The sequence below is a fragment of the Haliaeetus albicilla genome, chromosome 1 (assembly GCF_947461875.1).
Source record: "Haliaeetus albicilla chromosome 1, bHalAlb1.1, whole genome shotgun sequence".
NCBI classification, from domain to species: Eukaryota; Metazoa; Chordata; class Aves; order Accipitriformes; family Accipitridae; genus Haliaeetus; species Haliaeetus albicilla.
The window spans coordinates 85,450,087-85,466,838 of record NC_091483.1 but is presented as its reverse complement, the minus strand read 5'-3'; the positions used below and the strand labels follow the sequence as shown (position 1 = coordinate 85,466,838).

The 16,752-nt window shown below is 43.9% G+C and overlaps 1 protein-coding gene across 2 annotated transcripts in view; it reads left to right on the top strand.

Annotated features, from left to right (window-relative positions):
• M1AP (meiosis 1 associated protein) overlaps nt 1-16,358 on the top strand; it is a 31,844-nt gene extending 15,486 nt beyond the window's left edge. The window contains exons 4-10 of one of the 2 annotated variants that reach the window (XM_069798486.1): nt 4,313-4,490; nt 10,689-10,862; nt 12,390-12,540; nt 13,743-13,884; nt 14,452-14,658; nt 15,514-15,669; nt 15,970-16,358. In XM_069798486.1, the coding sequence (XP_069654587.1) occupies nt 4,313-4,490; nt 10,689-10,862; nt 12,390-12,540; nt 13,743-13,884; nt 14,452-14,658; nt 15,514-15,669; nt 15,970-16,110 (1,149 nt within the window). In that variant the 3' untranslated portion in view covers nt 16,111-16,358. Of the gene's footprint in view, nt 1-4,312; nt 4,491-10,688; nt 10,863-12,389; nt 12,541-13,742; nt 13,885-14,451; nt 14,659-14,747; nt 14,878-15,513; nt 15,670-15,969 lie in introns of those variants that run through there. The other variant, XM_069798496.1, reaches the window with a different exon arrangement.
• Nucleotides 16,359-16,752: the final 394 nt, after the last annotated feature.

The following is a 16,752-nucleotide window of genomic DNA, read 5'->3' as shown; positions in this document are numbered from 1 at the left end:
ACAGACAAAAGAAATGCATTTCATCTTGAGAGTAGTTGGTATAGTTGCAAAGGAGTAGTTGGTATAGTTGCAAAGGACAGGAAGAGCCTACAGAATGGTCATTGTCTTGGCACAGTCCTCTTCAAATCAGTTTTCAGAGTAAAAAGAAGTAAAAGGCATGGACAAGAGAAAATATGCCCTACTTTATAAATTTTTTGGAACTCGCTGGTTCCATCTGCTTTTCAATGGGATGAATGCCAGATTCTACCAATACAATTTCTTCCTTCTGTTTCAAGAGCTTCATGCCTTAATCAAGTGCCCTCATAAAATCAGTTGATTCCAGTATTTTGCAGTTAAGGTTTAACATAAGACTTAGCTGGAGCATTTGTTATTCATCAAAATTTAATGCTTTTTGTGTCATTTCGGTGCATCAGTGCCTGATTGCCAAGCTGACATCTCAGGGGCCCTGTTACTGAGCCACAGCAACCCATGCTGCTGGCTGGAACAGCAAATTACAGACATATAATTACAGTCAGTAAGCAACTGAGGAGTAAATAATTGGGAATAAGTAAGATCACTAGCTGTGAAATCCTGCAGCGGAGGGAAGATGCTGAGCAGAGGGAGCGTGCACAGGGGGGCAGGAGGAGAAGCGGCAGCCAGCGAGTGGCCAGACCTGTCCCTGAGGTGCACGGCTCCTCTCAGCAGAGGAAGTTGCTGTTTCTGTTTATGGAGCCTTCTTTTCTGAAAGAGGGGCTTTTTTTTTTTTTTTTCCTCTTTTGCTGTTACCCTTCTAAAGCGACACAGGTTAAACCGAAAAGCTTTCCACATGCTTCCATCCATGTGGACGAGACCACTCCGGAGCCGGAGCGCAGGGCCGCCGCACCGCGGGCGAAGCTGGGAGGGCAGCAGCCGGGCACACGGCGGCAGCGGCTCCGCGGAAAGAGGCAGGAGGGACAGGAGAGGACTACGACCAGCAGTAGGGCGAGGAGACACAGCGTGTCGGAAGCTGTTGCTGAAGTACACTTACATGTGAGCTAGCAGAAGCGCAAGTGCTTTAAGGAGGCGTTACTGTTATATTAGAAGTACAGTTTCTTTAGCATGAGACCACGACGGCCAGTATTTATAGTACCAGAGCGCCACGTGTGCAAATCGGATGTCTTCAGGCGACCATGCCTTTTCCTAACCGTTAAGCCCCAAAGAGGCAAGAAGATTCCTAGCTGACTAGGAAGCATAGGAGGCAGACTTCATTATAACCTGCAATCCTTTAACCCCCCAACTATTTGTTAAAAGTATTGAAAATGCTTACTCTTTTGAGATTCTGACTTCAGAAGGGAAAATTCAGCAGCATCAGCAAAGCTAAGTCTCAGCAGCAGCTACAGGGCAGGAAACGTGGCCAGTCTGCAATAGGATGAAAAGCATTTTTCAAGTCACCAGTAGCCCATTTTTTTGTCAGATTAGGAAGTGTAATGGCATTAAGGGATTATACCTAGAAACTGTGGTAATATGAAGGGAAGTCACAGTAGCTACCTCAGTTTTTGTATGTGGTAAAATATTTCTCCTAGTCTCTGACCAGCACATGCTAGTGTGACTCAGGTTGTGAAAAGGGTAGATTGGAGGTGATAGGCTACAGATGTAACTCAGCCATGGTTTTGAGGTACATCAGTGTAGCAAATTCTCCATCTATAGCTCTGCAAAAGATAATTATATCTTTTAGACAACTCAGCTGTCCCCAACTCAAGAAAAGTCCCTGTTAGCCATTTTCATTAGTTCCTAAAAGGAGCCCATAATAATTTCTTCATTCCCAGTAACTCAGAGGCAAACACTAGGGCTAAGTTCAGCTGGAGAGGTAAACTTTGTTAGGGAAATCAGGCTTGATCTGACATCTGCAAGGCTGCCACAGCTCCATGCTCCCAGGCCCAACCAGTTGTGAGGCTGAGCATGTATTCCCAGCAGGCACATGCACACAGAGCACATGTATATAACACATATACACATGCATGCTTGGTCACACCGATCACAGCCAGACACTCAGAGCACTCACACAAACACAGGGTGCACCAATGGCCCCAGCCTGCTCCCCTCTCTGGCTGAGCAGGATGGAGATCCACTAGCAAGAATATATATATACACACACACACACACATATCCATCTCCATATGTACCATGTGGATCCCTCCAGCACCTGGGCTCAGACACTCAGTCTGCCTAGTAGCTGCTCCTGGATCCCAGCCTCCCCAGCTGCTGGCATCTGGACATACAAGTCCCCAGCGCTGTGTCCCCACTCCAGTTGCTGGTACAGACCATCATGTACACACACACACCTGGCCAGGACTCCCCTCGTCCCTCCAATAGCCAGCTCCTTCTGTGGTCTTGCCCTTAGAGAACCCCTTGCTCCCAGGCCATTTCACCTATTCACCAGCTGGTCCATTTTGATCTTTGCTGACGATCACATGCTCACTCACACTTGCTCCAGCCACTGCACCATAGACACAGGGGCCTCCAACCTGTGGTGGTGGCTCCTCACACACATGCACAGAGAAGAGAGCCCTCACCCAGGGCAGAGCTGGGGGGGAATTGAAGCAGCAAATGGGACAGACTGTGGTGATCAGGGCAGGGCCTGGCCAGGCAAGCATACTGACCAGCGAACTGTTTACACGGGACCGGCTCTTTTTATCCCCTTACTCCTCTGTTTTCCCACACTTGTTCCTTCCCAAGTCACCTAGCTCCATCCCTTTGCCCACTCTTGGTTCCTCCCCTGGACATCCTGTAATAAGCCTTGTGCAATCTCAAGCTGCTCTTCCCCTGCATCCATAATGTGTCCCACACTCCCAGGGAGCAACCCCCCCTCAGTTGGAAAAGTGCTCCAGGTTTGACTCGTCTTCACAGGTTTCACACCTGGACAAGGGATCTCTGGGGACAGCCCAGGCAGCGGCCCCCAGAGGGGTCCCTTCCTCCAAGCCCCTAATTTGGTTTCCTGGTCTGACACTGTGCCCCTGTGCTCCTTTAGGCTTGGGGAAAATGGGCCTTTGATGGGCTGAGGGCAGTAGCCAGCACAGGGCATTAGTTGGGCTCTTCTGCCTGTCACTGTGTCTTTCTTCTCCTTCGTGGGTGCGTAGATGAGCTTCCATCACATAACCTAAAGGACTTTGTGAAATTAAGGTATATTAGTGTAGGAAATACTCTATCTACATCTGTAAAAAAAAAAAAACAATAATAGTATCTGTAGATAGTTCTGCTCCCCGCAGCTCAAGAACAGTTCTTGTTATCTACATTTGTCAGTTCATAAAGGAAATCATAGTTACTACTTCGTTTCCAATATCTCATAGATAAACACTAATAAACACTAAGGATAGATCTGGGTAGAGAAGGTATGCTCCCTGCCCTCTGCACACCCCCCCCCCCCCCCCCCCAAAAACAACCCCAAACCAAAAAACAAACCCTAACCCTTGAACTGTCACTTCTGTGGGCATTGTTTAATATCTTTGTAGTAGAACTCATTTGTGAGGGTCTACTGTTGTTTCCCCAAATGCTCCCTACAGGACATTTGTTAGCAGCCCTACCTAAAATACGCCTTATCCTTTCTTTAGGGTTATTAAATAGTCATTTGGAGCAATGAGCAGATGTGCTGAGAAGAGTCATTACTTCACCATCACTAAATATCAGGCAAGGTCAGAACTCAAAACTTTCTCACCTAACTACTCTTTCAGGGTAGAAGCTGGTGTCAAACATGCCTGATGTTTCTAGAAACTGTTGCTGATTGTCAATGATGAAGAAACCCTTTGCAGTCACTTAGTATTACATCAAAACTGGGAGATGGGAATCACACCTACTGTTGCTCCCTTAAGAAACATCTTCAGAATAGACTATATACTTCTTTAAAAAAAAAAAAATCCCATTCAGCCTTCAAGTAAGAAGGCCAACTTTAGTCTACTTGAACTATAACTGATGCAGTAACGGGAAGTGGTGCTGTCCCTCAGAAAGTCTCAGGCAGAGTCCAGAGTCCCTCCTATACACACAGACTTGCTGACTGTAAGTGCAAAGCACAGAATACAAGACAGTTGTGGACTGTTTCATTTTATTCCAGCAGTAGCACAAAACCTGTTGGTGTTCCTACAATGAACCTCTCAATCCATTTCATATTGGCTTAAATATAAGCCAAAGCTCAAGAAAAAAATGCTTTTAAATCTGCTTTTGAATAGATGAGATATTTTAGCGAGATTTCTCTCCTCTCTCCATAGTGGGACCTGTGCTATTCAAACAGACCAGGTATTACCACCTATCAAGAGAGGACAAGGGTAGAGGCAGCTCTTGCACACTCTGATTTGTGTTTCAGATCACAATTTTGACTAGCCAGTCCAGCAAAGAAATGGTAAAGCAGCTGGAAAAGAAGTTAAAAGATGTAGACCTTGTGAGTCTGCGAAGAATACAAGTAATTGAAATTTTGAAGAGAGACTTTCTGGAGCCTGAGGATGTAGAACAGCACATGCCAGCAGAAGAGCCCAGCAGCAATGGTGAGCACAAGACAGACAGGGTACTCGGGGAAGTTATGGCTTTGGACAGCAGGACAACCACTAGTTCTTGCTTTGGTCTGATACATGCCACTTTCCTTTGTGCCATTTAGTGTCACTCGTGTAAGTGGAAACTGCTGTGCCCAGAGGAGCAGCAAAAAGTTTGTACCACAGCACTTCTCTGGGGCTTTATCACATTTGGGCCAAATTAGCATGTAGGCTTCATGCATTACTGCATCTCTTGATATTACCTAAAATTGGCTTCATGTGCAATACAGCTTTATTGAGGGATTAAAAAGAAAAATGCGTAGAGTTTATGGGGTTAACACACTCTCAGACACACATATACTCATACTGCTGAACATCACCCTGGGCAATTGACTGGCTGATCAAAAGGTCCTTGGTGCATGTAGAGGCAACCAGAATCCTTGAAGCAGGTAGTTGGGGGAAGAGAAAAGCAAGCAGAGAGGCAGAAGGGAGGGAGGGAAGAAGAAGCAGGCAGGCCATTTACAGTTTCAATGATCCTACAGAGATAATCCCCTCCTCCCCCTCACCAACTCAAGATCTTGTCCTTTTACAAGATGTTTGGTTTCTAGACAATTCTTAGCCTTTAGTCCTTTCCCCCAGACTACATATTGCACAATGCCAGGAAGAGTTTCTTTCCCAGACCAAGTCAGGTACTTACCCTGTTTTTTGCCACTGATTCTGCTCTTGCATAACTGCTGCTTTCCTTTATGCTTAGGGCAGTTTTTCTTGAGCTCTTAAAGTTATATTTCTTCAGTAACCAGTAATTGCACCTCAATCAGTTCTTTGTAGCCCTGCAGCCTCTGCTTTCCAATCCAGGTCTCCATTTTAGAGGCCTTTACTGCTGACACTTAAACTCCCCATCAACAAGACACACCTGGTACCAATCTCTGGTTCACACAGCAAGTTCTCACAAGTTGATAACAAGCTTAAAAACCTGAGTCCTGATGCCTTGCAAAGTTGGTGTCAGATTTGTTACTAGTAATGACAATATTGTTTTTACTGAGTGACAGGCAACATTGGATGCTGTTGCCTTACCTGTCTCTAGCTGTTCTTCTTTTCTGGTTGCAGTTGCAAATTTCTGGTCAATTGGCAGAGTAGGGGCTTGGAATGTTTAGGTAGATTGCAGACTCCCTTTTGCCCTGTCCCTCGTACACCTGCCACATGCTTCATTAGTGAAAGAGCAAGTACACCCCAGACTCTGAATGTTATTTTTCCTGGCCCTATCTCTGAAGAACTCTTCCCTTAATCTAACAGTTTTCAGCAGTGAGAATTTAAGCTATAGTAATGAGAAATTCAGAAACAGAGATTCCTGTTAGCTCCTGTTTTGAACCTTTTTGTTTCAAAGCAAAAGGTGCTGAGCAGACTCTAAATAAACCAGCCAGGTGGTGATCAAAAGTCCAGTACCACAGCAGTTCAGTGGTAGAAGCCTGTACATTGCAATGCTGCTATAACTGCAACTTTCATTTCTGTATTTCGTTTTACCAAACTTTTGAATCTGCTCATTTATTTCAGCTCTTTCTATAGGTTAATAAAATGACTGCTAAATAGCAGGAGTTTGCGCTGGTTTTCCCCATCTTCAGCACAGCACCGACTAGGTGCATCTGACTAGGTGCATCTTGCTGCAGATGATGGCTGCTCTCACTGCTGCTTCTGCATCCCACTAATCTGGTGGCAGACCAAATCAAACACTGAGTTGTATAATCAAGCACTTAGAGATATATCAGCCCTCTTACTACCTATTAAAAGCTTCCTGCCCTGAAGGGGCAGTCTCCCTCAACGAGACATAGCTGGTTATTCTGGACTCTGCCTGTTTGAAAACAGAGGCCTCAGGGAGAGTGCTCATCCCTACAGGTAAAACTGCTTGGCCGGAGAAAGGGAGCACCTTCTCTTTCTGACCACCACCATTACCACTAACATTAATGGTGAGTCCTAAGGAAGAGGATCAAGGTTTTGTCACTCTGACATGACTTTAGAATTAATTTAACATGCGAAAACCACACCAAAACCGGAAGTTACAAAATTGCGGAAGGAACTGTTGCTTACAGCTCCAAGGCTGAGGTATTCTTTAAAAGCACCAGAAAGAAATCACACTGCCTTCAAGACTAATCTATTACATCAAGAGACTCTGAAACCCCTTACCATATCCTGGATACTAGGGCAAGGCACCAGCAGAAACATGACCATATGGGAAGAGGGCAGTATTTTGGGTGGCTGCAAATGCTGGCTTCTCAAGTGAGGAGGATTATTGTCAGGACTTTGCATCAAGCTGGTGCTGCACAGAACCCTGCGAGAAAGCCTTGGAAAACTAGACACCACAGAATAGGAGATGCTGTGTGCCTCTCAGTCACAAGACTGCTTTAGAGCATGCAAAAGCCCACCATATTGTTTTAAAAAATGAAGTTGTGTAGCCCTTTCACCCAATAAATGGAATGAAAACATAAATGGGGACACAAAGGTCACTGAAATTTCAGATGATGAAATTCTAATTTTCTGAGTCTTCTACTTACGAGAAGACTCAGATGATGTATTTGCTCTCTAAGAGGAGCACTGGGGAATGGACAGTCCAAATAATTTGAAAAAGGAGCCCAGCTGATTTATGAAGAGGTTTTTTTACCTGTTGGAGCTCCTTTCCTCTGTTTCTGGAAAAAAAAATGTATTAGAAAAAAATTACAGTAAAGAACATTGAAGTTGCAAGATCTAGCATGTAGGAAGTGCAAGAATTAGTGCTGTGTTCAACTGCAGCCCATTCCCCACTACAAAACAAATATTGTGATGTAGCACTTGCTTAATTATAAGGTTCATCCCACCATGGATATTTCTTCCATTAGTTTGTTTAGTGGCTGTTTGAACCTACTTACATGTTTAATATCCAGACCGTTGCTGTGATATTGCATCCCACATTTATATTTGTAGCACATCAAAAAATCATCTCTTTTTAAATCCTCTGCCTGAGAAATTAATTTTGTGTTCTCTTCATCTCAGCTTATTGGAAACAAACAACAGTTTCCAATTTATTTTTTTCTGTTATTGTTTTATATAGCTCTATTACAGAGCTCAGAGATCTTAAAATGTTGTGAATCTGATTAGCCTGAAAAAAAATTAACCTATTTGTAAGGCTTTGGTAAATTGCTCTCAAAATCTCTTCTGACATGCTCTAGGGCTTTAATGTTAGATTGCTAGAGTTTGAGCTCTCTTCTTGGTTGGCCTGATCATCCTCATTTTGAAGTCTTAACAGTTAAGAGCCTCCATATGTACCAATGAGAGTGGAAATATTTTCTGACTGGGTTTCATGAAAAGTCTTTGTACCATTGTAGGCTTCTGTCTCTTTCTGCTGTTCCAGCTGCTGGACCTCATGTCTGCTTTCTAAGGATCAGTTAGCTGTGTCCCGCTAGCCAAACTTCCTCAAAGTTCCTTCATCTCACTGTTCCAAATTTTCAAAAGGCATGGTTTAAATCTGGTCCCCAAATCAGGAGGCTCTCCTGTCCAATGCACCTTTTGACCAGACCACACACTGATTTTTTTTATCCAATCATTCTGGGTATTACTTTCAAAACAGCCTTCCTGTCAGGCAGGGGGGGTGGTAGGAGGCAGCTGTTACTGGCATCTCTCCCCTTTCTCTTGTATGGATGTTTCTTGGGCATGAAGGGTCTGAGTGCCTCCATATTTGACTTCTGACATTCACTGCAGTAATCCTTACATGTTCTTCCCTAAGCCCAACATTCTGCTTCTCCAGAACTTTTTGATAAAACATACTTAAAATCAAGGTTTTGTTTCTCTCCTGACTTAATATCCACAACTCCTGATTTCAAGAAGGACAACAGGAACATGTTGTTTTCCTAGCTTCACCCATCTTTCATAAATACATCCACCATCTGTCTGTAATGACTGACCTGGACCTTGGTAGAATAGACCAGGGTGGTCTGTTTGGTGTTTCATCTTTCTTTCCCGGTTAGCTTGGATGCATTAATCTTTTCTTTTAACAGACTGCATGTCATATTTCCTTTGGGAGATAACTCTTGGCCATTACACAACTGGAGTAAGGGATTTTTTGTTTTGTCTTTTAAATACTGACAAACTTCAAGACTATGACCTAATTTTGTTCCCTTCATAACATGGGGGTACAGTTTTATTAGATTTCTGAATCAAGCCCACAGTTTCTGGAGAATCAAGAACCTTTAGAAAGACATCGAGTTTTGAGGTAAAGAAATAAGGTGGAGAAGTCTGTTATAGACCAGCAACAGCCACCCATTAGCACGAGTGCCAAGTTTGGAAGCAATAGAAATGTGGACTGACTAACAATGAAGAGCTGTAGCTCTTGATTACTACTAGATTATTTTTTTTTCACCCAAGGACCCAAGTTTTCTTACTGGCAGACCCCTTGAAAGGAAGTAACAGGTAAATACTCAAGAATAACATTAGTGCAGTCAGGCAGTTCTTTTGCATGCAACAGTAGTGCTGAGTTTTATCCTCTCCAAACCTCAAAAACGAGCCAATAATCTCTTTCATTATGTGTGGTTACACTATTTAAGGTGACACAAAAGTGAAATTTTAAGCCCAGTTTGCAAAAATGTTTACAGTATGAGTTAGGTAGTGGTGAACATCATATGTGTATTTAAACCAAACTATTAATTTAGTGACCTTCAAAATGACACAGACTAAATATATTAGGAAAAGGTGGAAAAAATAGAATAAACTTACTGGAAATCCCATGCAGGATGTGGGATTTCCAAGAATGGCTGATGCTGAAACATGGAATGATTGAATAGGAAATAAACCTTTGCCTTTACTACATTTTAATAGCACAGCATACTTCTCTTAAATGACATTTTGAAAAGCATCACAAAATCTTGCTTTCAAAATGGAAGTATCGTAACAGCTTGCTACATGAACTGAAAACATTTACTAGACAATCTGCTTCACTGAAGAAACTGGCAACAGCTGACAAAATTGTTTCAGCAAATATAGCAACAGATGTTATATTGCTTGAGAACTACTATCATGGTGTGATAGGGAAAACCAATCCCATGCTCTCTGATGCTTGTAACACAGTTGTTTTAAGCCTTTGATGACAAAACTGAGATTATTGGACATATATACCTATATATAAAAGCCATACCACAGGAAAACAGTTAAATTAAGAATTAAGGAGCTGGGAACTATGTTTATAAATCATGTCTATGTTTAGATCTTCTGTGACCTTCTATGTTTATGAGATAACTGGAATAAATGCAAGTTTGATTTTTCTTTTTTTTTTTTTTTTTGATAAAAGGATGTTTGGAAGCTCTAAGACATGGTTAACAATTATGACTTGGTATTCAGGGCATACTGGAAAGAAAGAGGTTGCCAAAATTTCCAGGAACAACTAAAGTTGTAATTTCATGTACTGTATAAGCCATTGTTACTGAAAGAGACAGTCCTAAATCCCTCCCCTCCATTCCATTCCTTCATCAAAACTGTTCGATATCAGGAAACTGGTCTGGGCTTACACTACCCTGAGAAAAGAAAAAGTGAGCCTGTTTTTCACTTAACTTGCAACTCTGTTGCTATAGGGTCTATCATCTCTTTTTGTCTTTAAAGAAATCCTGTACATCTGCAGACCATTTTTGTGAGTAACAAACCTATATTGAGATATAGCTGTTGGAATTAAATACTTAGCTTTTCTCCCTCCTCCTGCCTCAACACTCTAAGGAATTTTGGAAGTGAAATTTAAGGACATAAGAAAAATTTTAATTAATGAACGTGAGATAAAAACAGGGTTTGGGGCACTTTTGTGCAGTTGTTCCCTGTCTCTATGAAGCAGTTGTCTTTGGCAAATGTCAGATAACACAGAAACAGCCTTGTTGAACTGGGCTTGTTAAATAGCTGGTCAAGGCTGGAAGTTTCTATTTATGCAAGAAAAAAAAAACCTATAGTGTTGAATATGCTGCTGAATGTTTTATTCAAGACAGACACTTGCACTGGGGAAGCCACAGACAACAAGCTGGAGGTTTAGCCATTAGGGAGGTGGCAGCTGTGACACTTGGCTCAAGCTTTCAGTGAGACATGTCACTTGTTTATATGTCTTATGTGAAAGCACTTGAGGGATTAAGGAGGTATAGTGTAGTGGAAAATGCAAAAGAATGTTCTTTTCTATGGTTGAAAATATTTGTGCTTTTTCACCATTTTTTCCTGCAGACATTGCAATCCTGGGAATGGACATTGATGTGCAAACCATAGAGGACAATGTCATCAGCTTGGAGATGCTGTTTAAAACATGGCTACATGACTATGGCACAGAGAGAGAACACCTCCATCTCCTCCTTCCATCAGGAGGCTTCAGTCACACCACTGCACCCAAGACCACCCTAAGTATTTCATTTTCTCTCCCCCATCTGCAGGGAGCTCCTAAATCCCACAGCCTTAAAGATTACCCAGGCCTGTTCTATGAGCATGTTCCCTCACATTTAGAGACCCAAGTAACATCTCCGGGTGACTTTGAAAGCTGTCTGGAGTTTCTGTGGTCTCAGGCTGAGAGGGGCCATTTGCTTAGGATACTTCTAGGTTGCTGCCATGTCCTATGGCTGTTGATGCTGTAATTCATTTCCATTCTGCAGCATAAATGTGCCTTGAAGAATATGTGTATTTATAGCCACTTAGTCAAGGTAAAAGGGCCCTTACCTGCTGAGAGCCAAGGACCTTCTGGCTCAGTTGTATAGCACTAAAAATTGTGTTCCTTGTGTTTGATACTGAAAGTCTGTGCCAGAGCTGCACTTAAATAAAGGCTGTCTTACAAAGGGACTTGGCCTGTATTTATATCTATTGATTTAGCCCTAAAATAGCTAATGTTCTAGCTGGAGCTGCCAACAGTTATAATAATGCATGGGAAAATTTATAAGGAATCTGTAATTTTTTTTTCCTTTACTAGTCTAAGTCCAAACCCCTAATTGATCCTTGGGGTGAGCACTGAAAACGCCAACAGCTACAGCAGACGTAGGTGTTTCCCATAAGTTGTTCACTGTATTGTCACCATTGCACTGCCATGGGAATCTGCTCATGCAGTTACAGCAATCCCCTTTCCATGCCTCTCCAATATGGTACTATATGCCACTCCAACATGGTACTCATGTGCAGCTTCCCATCGCCATCACAGCAGAAGCACACTTGTTTTCTTCGGGTGATCCACAGGCCAGTTCCAGACTGGAAGCAAAGCTCATAGAGAGTTGCTGGTGGCTTTTGCAGATATGCTCCACAGCAAGCAGATCAGAAAGCCTGGTGTGACTTTTTATTTCTGTAGTAGCTACCATAACAGCCTCCATACCAGCACAGGCAATTATGATACTTTGTTAAAGGTGGATTTTCCTTCATCGTAACATTGAATTTCATACTTGAGGCATTGTCTTATTATAGCTAGCAAGACAAACCAAGTTACACTGCAGGCAGGTTTTTTCACCTTCCTGCACTCAAGAAATCTGTAGAAGGCCAGAGAAATTGTATGCAGCTATATAATCATATTATACCAGAGTTAGTGTCATCAGTATGCTGGGTTTCTCCACACAGACTGAAAAGCTGGCAGGAAATCTGTGGCCCTGAACCCAGTGTGGCATTGGGAAACAAGCTTCTGCTCCCACTACAACTGGCCACTCATTGCTAAAACTGGAACTTGCCTGCCTGGTTACCAACCAATCATTGTTTCATGAACATGCCGAGCATGTGGTATTTCCCCTTGTGTGTAAAATGGGCATAGATTGTTGCCCTGTGTCACAGGCTTCAGTACTATTCTTCCCTTAATAGTTGTTGTTGCTAGAAAACATTAACTTAGTGATTGTGAGTGTTTTGAGCATGTCATGTGCTAAACATTGCCATTTCCAGCAATCTAAACCAATCTCCTTCTCCTAGTGTGCCTGAAGTGCGATTTGCAGGAGAGATTGCTCGACCCAGCTCTACTTTCTGGGATGGTTGATGGCACCATGAGAGCAGCAGATTTGAATTCACCCTGCCAGATGGCAGCCTGGCCAGCTACAGTGCTGTATAAACTCCAGGTTGTAAAGTAAGTGTTGTTATGTGCTTTGCGCTTGGTAACTGAAAGGCTGGCATAATAGCAGCCTTCACTCTTTCTGTGCAATTTCAACTAAGTCCTAGTAGCATCACCATACTGGTGATGGTGGCGGACTTGAGCTGGGAGACTCAAAGTGCTAGTGAGCAAAATTCTGATGTAAGATACCCTCAACCCCCATAACTCTTAGTGTTATGGAACAGTACATCCCACACATGCAGACAGGAGTGCAGAGTCAAAAACGGTGTTAACCATGACACTAGCACTTTATGACTGTAACACCATTGATGTTATTCATGCAACAGTTGTTTCCCTCCAGTGTGAAGTTCTGTAGATTGCAGCCATTGCTCCATATATAATTCTGCTGTTCTCTCACTACCTAATGAGGCCACAGCAATTAATTGGATGTCAGAGCCTGAGCTAACTAGTTAACTAGTAATAAAAAAGCAAGCAAAGCCTCACAGTGCTGTGTGACTTCATGTTCTTTGCTTTCCCATCAGCAGTCTGTGGCTGGTAAGCACCGAGCATAACAAGAAGAGTGATGCTCTCTAGTGTCTTTTCTGAAGTTTATTTATAGGAAAAAAATTGTGTAATGTCTGACCTGTACAGTTGTTCTTAAAATTATTCTCATCCTGTCAGTAGCTGAAGAGCACTCAGTAACTGTGCATAGATGGCCCAGAGCCAAAGCACTGAAGCTACTTAATAATGCCCTGTCGTGAAGCAGAAGTGTGCTATGGACAGGCAATGGCAAGCACTGTAAAGTCTGTAGTGGTGTTTGTGGTGGGATGTTGGCTCTGTGCAGGAGTAGAGCACATGTCAGTTTAAGTGAAGGATAATGATCCAGTAAAAATCACTTAGGAAGACATGTAATTGCCTGGGTGAGTTATTGCCCAAGAGGCCAGATTAACAATCTGGCTTGTATACAAAATGCATGAAGATTGGATTTGCTTCTTGGCATGCTCTTGTCAATGCAGATACAAGGGAATCTGGAAATGAGCAAGAAAGTCTCTTCACTGCAACTGGGCTTTTCTGCAAAGTTTCATAGTGACAGGCCACAGCAATATAGACGTTAAATGCTTGTAGCAGTATTGCAGCTGATAACTGCCATAGCCGCTTGAGCTAGTCATCTCCCGGTAGAGTCTTCTTGCTGGTTTCATGTTGGCTGTGCTTCACTAACATGAGCTGTGTATTTACAGGGCTCTGAAGTCTGAAGGGGTCTGTGAGTCTGTAGTGTATGGCCTGCCCTTCATCATCAAGCCCACAAGCTGCTGGCAGCTAGACTGGGATGAACTGGAGATAAACCAGCACAGCTTCCATGCTCTATGTCATAGTCTTCTGGTGAGTGTGTGAAAATTGCAGTATCATGGGGAGGCATTGCCATAGAAAGGGATAGTTAGTGCACATCTGGTAAGATCTGTCTAGCCTGCACCAGAAAACATGTTTCAAAAGCTGCAGCTTCATCTCATGGGCCAGAGTTGGTCTTGTAAATCCTTCCAGGCAATGCATCCACCGGAAAGACACTACAGCACATCAAACCTTAGAGAAGATTCTCTAGCTCATCAGAAATCCAGTGTTTGGAGGTATGAAGTCCAAAAGTCAGGGTTGGAGTTAGATGTGCATCTTTAACTGTGAAAATAATTAACCAAGGCTTGGGATGTGAAGGACTTTCCATTACTGGCAAGTTGTAAAGCAAAATTGAATGTTTTTCTTAAGAATTGTCTTACATTCAACTAAAAAACCCCTAAACAAACAACATACTATCCTCAACCATAATGCAGAATAGTGTTCTTATTCTAATGTGTATGAATGTCTCTGCTCCTGAACTCTGCAGCCGCTACAGTGAAAAGTGCTGAAGGAAGTGGCTATTGCCCGTTGTTCACATTGGTTTTGGCTTTTGCTATTTAGAAAAGGAAGTGGATGCTTTTGGCCAAACGTGAGCCACACAACACTAGTCAAAACTGGAACATTATGATGCATTCCTACTACATCATTGTCCCTTCTGACTCCGCCACTCTACTTGTCAAAGCAGTTGCCATCAGAGAGCTCTTGCTGCCGTCAACCTTCCCAGCCCTCCTTGCTGAACATCCTGAGAGAGTGCATGGCCCTATAGAGGTAAGTCATTGACAGCCCTGCACAAATCTGTGGAAAGGATCCCAGTTGTACAAGCAAGGATCAGGCTAATGATCAGTCTTTATGCACAGGACATGCAGCTGCTGCTGAAGATATATCTATCTCCCTCATTGCTGGGGAACATGGATCTCCCCAGACTGCAGAGAGAGGTGCTTTAGGTGTAAGATAAATCAGTACATAAAGTGTCTCTGTTTCTTCCAATAGATACAGGCTTCTGATTTCCTGCTGTGCATCCATATGTTCTTCTCAGTTGTCTGCCTCTGCTTCAGGTGATGCCAGGAAGGGCAAAGCCCTCACTATAGGTCTTAGCAGATGAATAGAGGAGGAAACAGCTGTGAAGATGTCTAGTGACAGCTGGAATATGATGGAGCACTCCAAAACTTCTTCCCAGGAGCCAATATATCCTACAGCTTTTTTCATGCACAGCAAATGGCTGTCCTTTGGAACAATGTTGCATGTCTGTTGGGGGGAGGAGGAAGAGGCCTTATGAAGCAGAGAGTTGAGGGTGATGGGGCCCAGAAAGGGTGCTCCAGCTTGTTGGCTGATTCTGGGCATGGGGGAGGATAGGAGTGCATCCTGCAAGGCGATGCTTAAATCCATTTTAGACCTGGCTGCAGATGCCTCTTGCTCTATACACTGCTAAGAGTGGTCCTTGTGGGTAGCAGCACAACCAAAGATCCCTTCTCCCATCACTGCAAGGTATCATGGAGGGTCTGTAACACTCATCTCTGCAAAAAAAGCCCTCAACACTAAAACCCACAAAAAACCCCAATCAAACCCCACAGCCTCTACCTGTCACATGTCATAGCCACTAGGTTCTTTCTTCTCTCTGAGCAGAGTGCCCTGAACAGCTTGGAAGTGGAAGTTGCTTATAACCCCTTGCACCTAAAAAGCAACCTCTACAAGTATCTGAAGAGTATGTTGTACAAACCTCTGCACAGGCAGCAGGCCCAGCCCAGGGACCAGCGACCAGAGCGGCATCAACCCAAGCAGGTATGTCTCTTGCCTTTGACTAGCCTAGATAGTCTCTGTTCTGCCCTTCTGGTCTGCTTCCCACAGAAGGGCTGAGGGCAGCTCCCTGATACCCTAGCAGTACAGGGAAGGCAGCATATGGCAGGGGCAACATTCACTTGCAGCTGGCAGAGCCGAGGGATAGGCATAGCATAAGCTCATGCAGTCGAGGAGAGGGATGCTGAACAGCTGGCCCATGCAGACACAGTTGGACAGTGTGCTGTTGGACAAGCCGGTGCCTCCTTCCACAAGATGCATTCATATTTTGTCCCTGTATTGTAGCAACAGAGCAGAGCCAAAGCCACAGTGGCACCCCTTCTGATGGCTCCTTCTCCAGTCCAAGTGTTCAGACCAGCAGCAATGAGGAAAGATTCCTGTGAGCGCTCCCTGCTGCCCAAAGAGTATGACGAGTTCCTGCAGTGAAGCCCAGGACATTGCTTGAGCCTGCTCATGTGCAGTCATGGCTTGGCTGCCAAGCTTTACACACTGGTCCGGAAGCGGTCAGGCAAGACGCTAAGCTTGGCCTTGGTCAGATGGGCACTTCCCATTGTTTGTTCCTCGTTGTTTTATGGGTTTGTTAGTCACCAAGTTAGTCTGCAGGAAGCCTGCTACTCTGGGACCCTCTGTCCAGAGATTCAGCTATTCCCCACAACACCCCGTATCTCCCATTCTTGTCTCACACATCACCAGATGCCTCACATTTTGGTTTCTGAGACTAGGCTAGTACAGGCCACAAACCACAGATTGCTGTCAGTGGGTGCAGAAAAGCTGCAAGCAGCTAGATAAAGTAGGCAGTAACATGAAGCTGCCCTCATCCTGCAGGAGCAGGTTCAGCAGGATGTTTGAATAGACATAAAACAGGGCTTTTGAATTTAATCTTAAAGCCCAGAATGCTGCCCTCCTGAGAGCAGCACTACCCAGGATGATGCTGATTTGCTTGCCTCCGTAACTGGTCCCACTGCCCAACTCCTACACAGTGACAGCTCACTGTAGCTGGAGAAGCTGCAGCACAGCACCGTTCTCCGAGCCAACTGCTGCTTGGATGCTCTCCTCCTTATGGCCCGC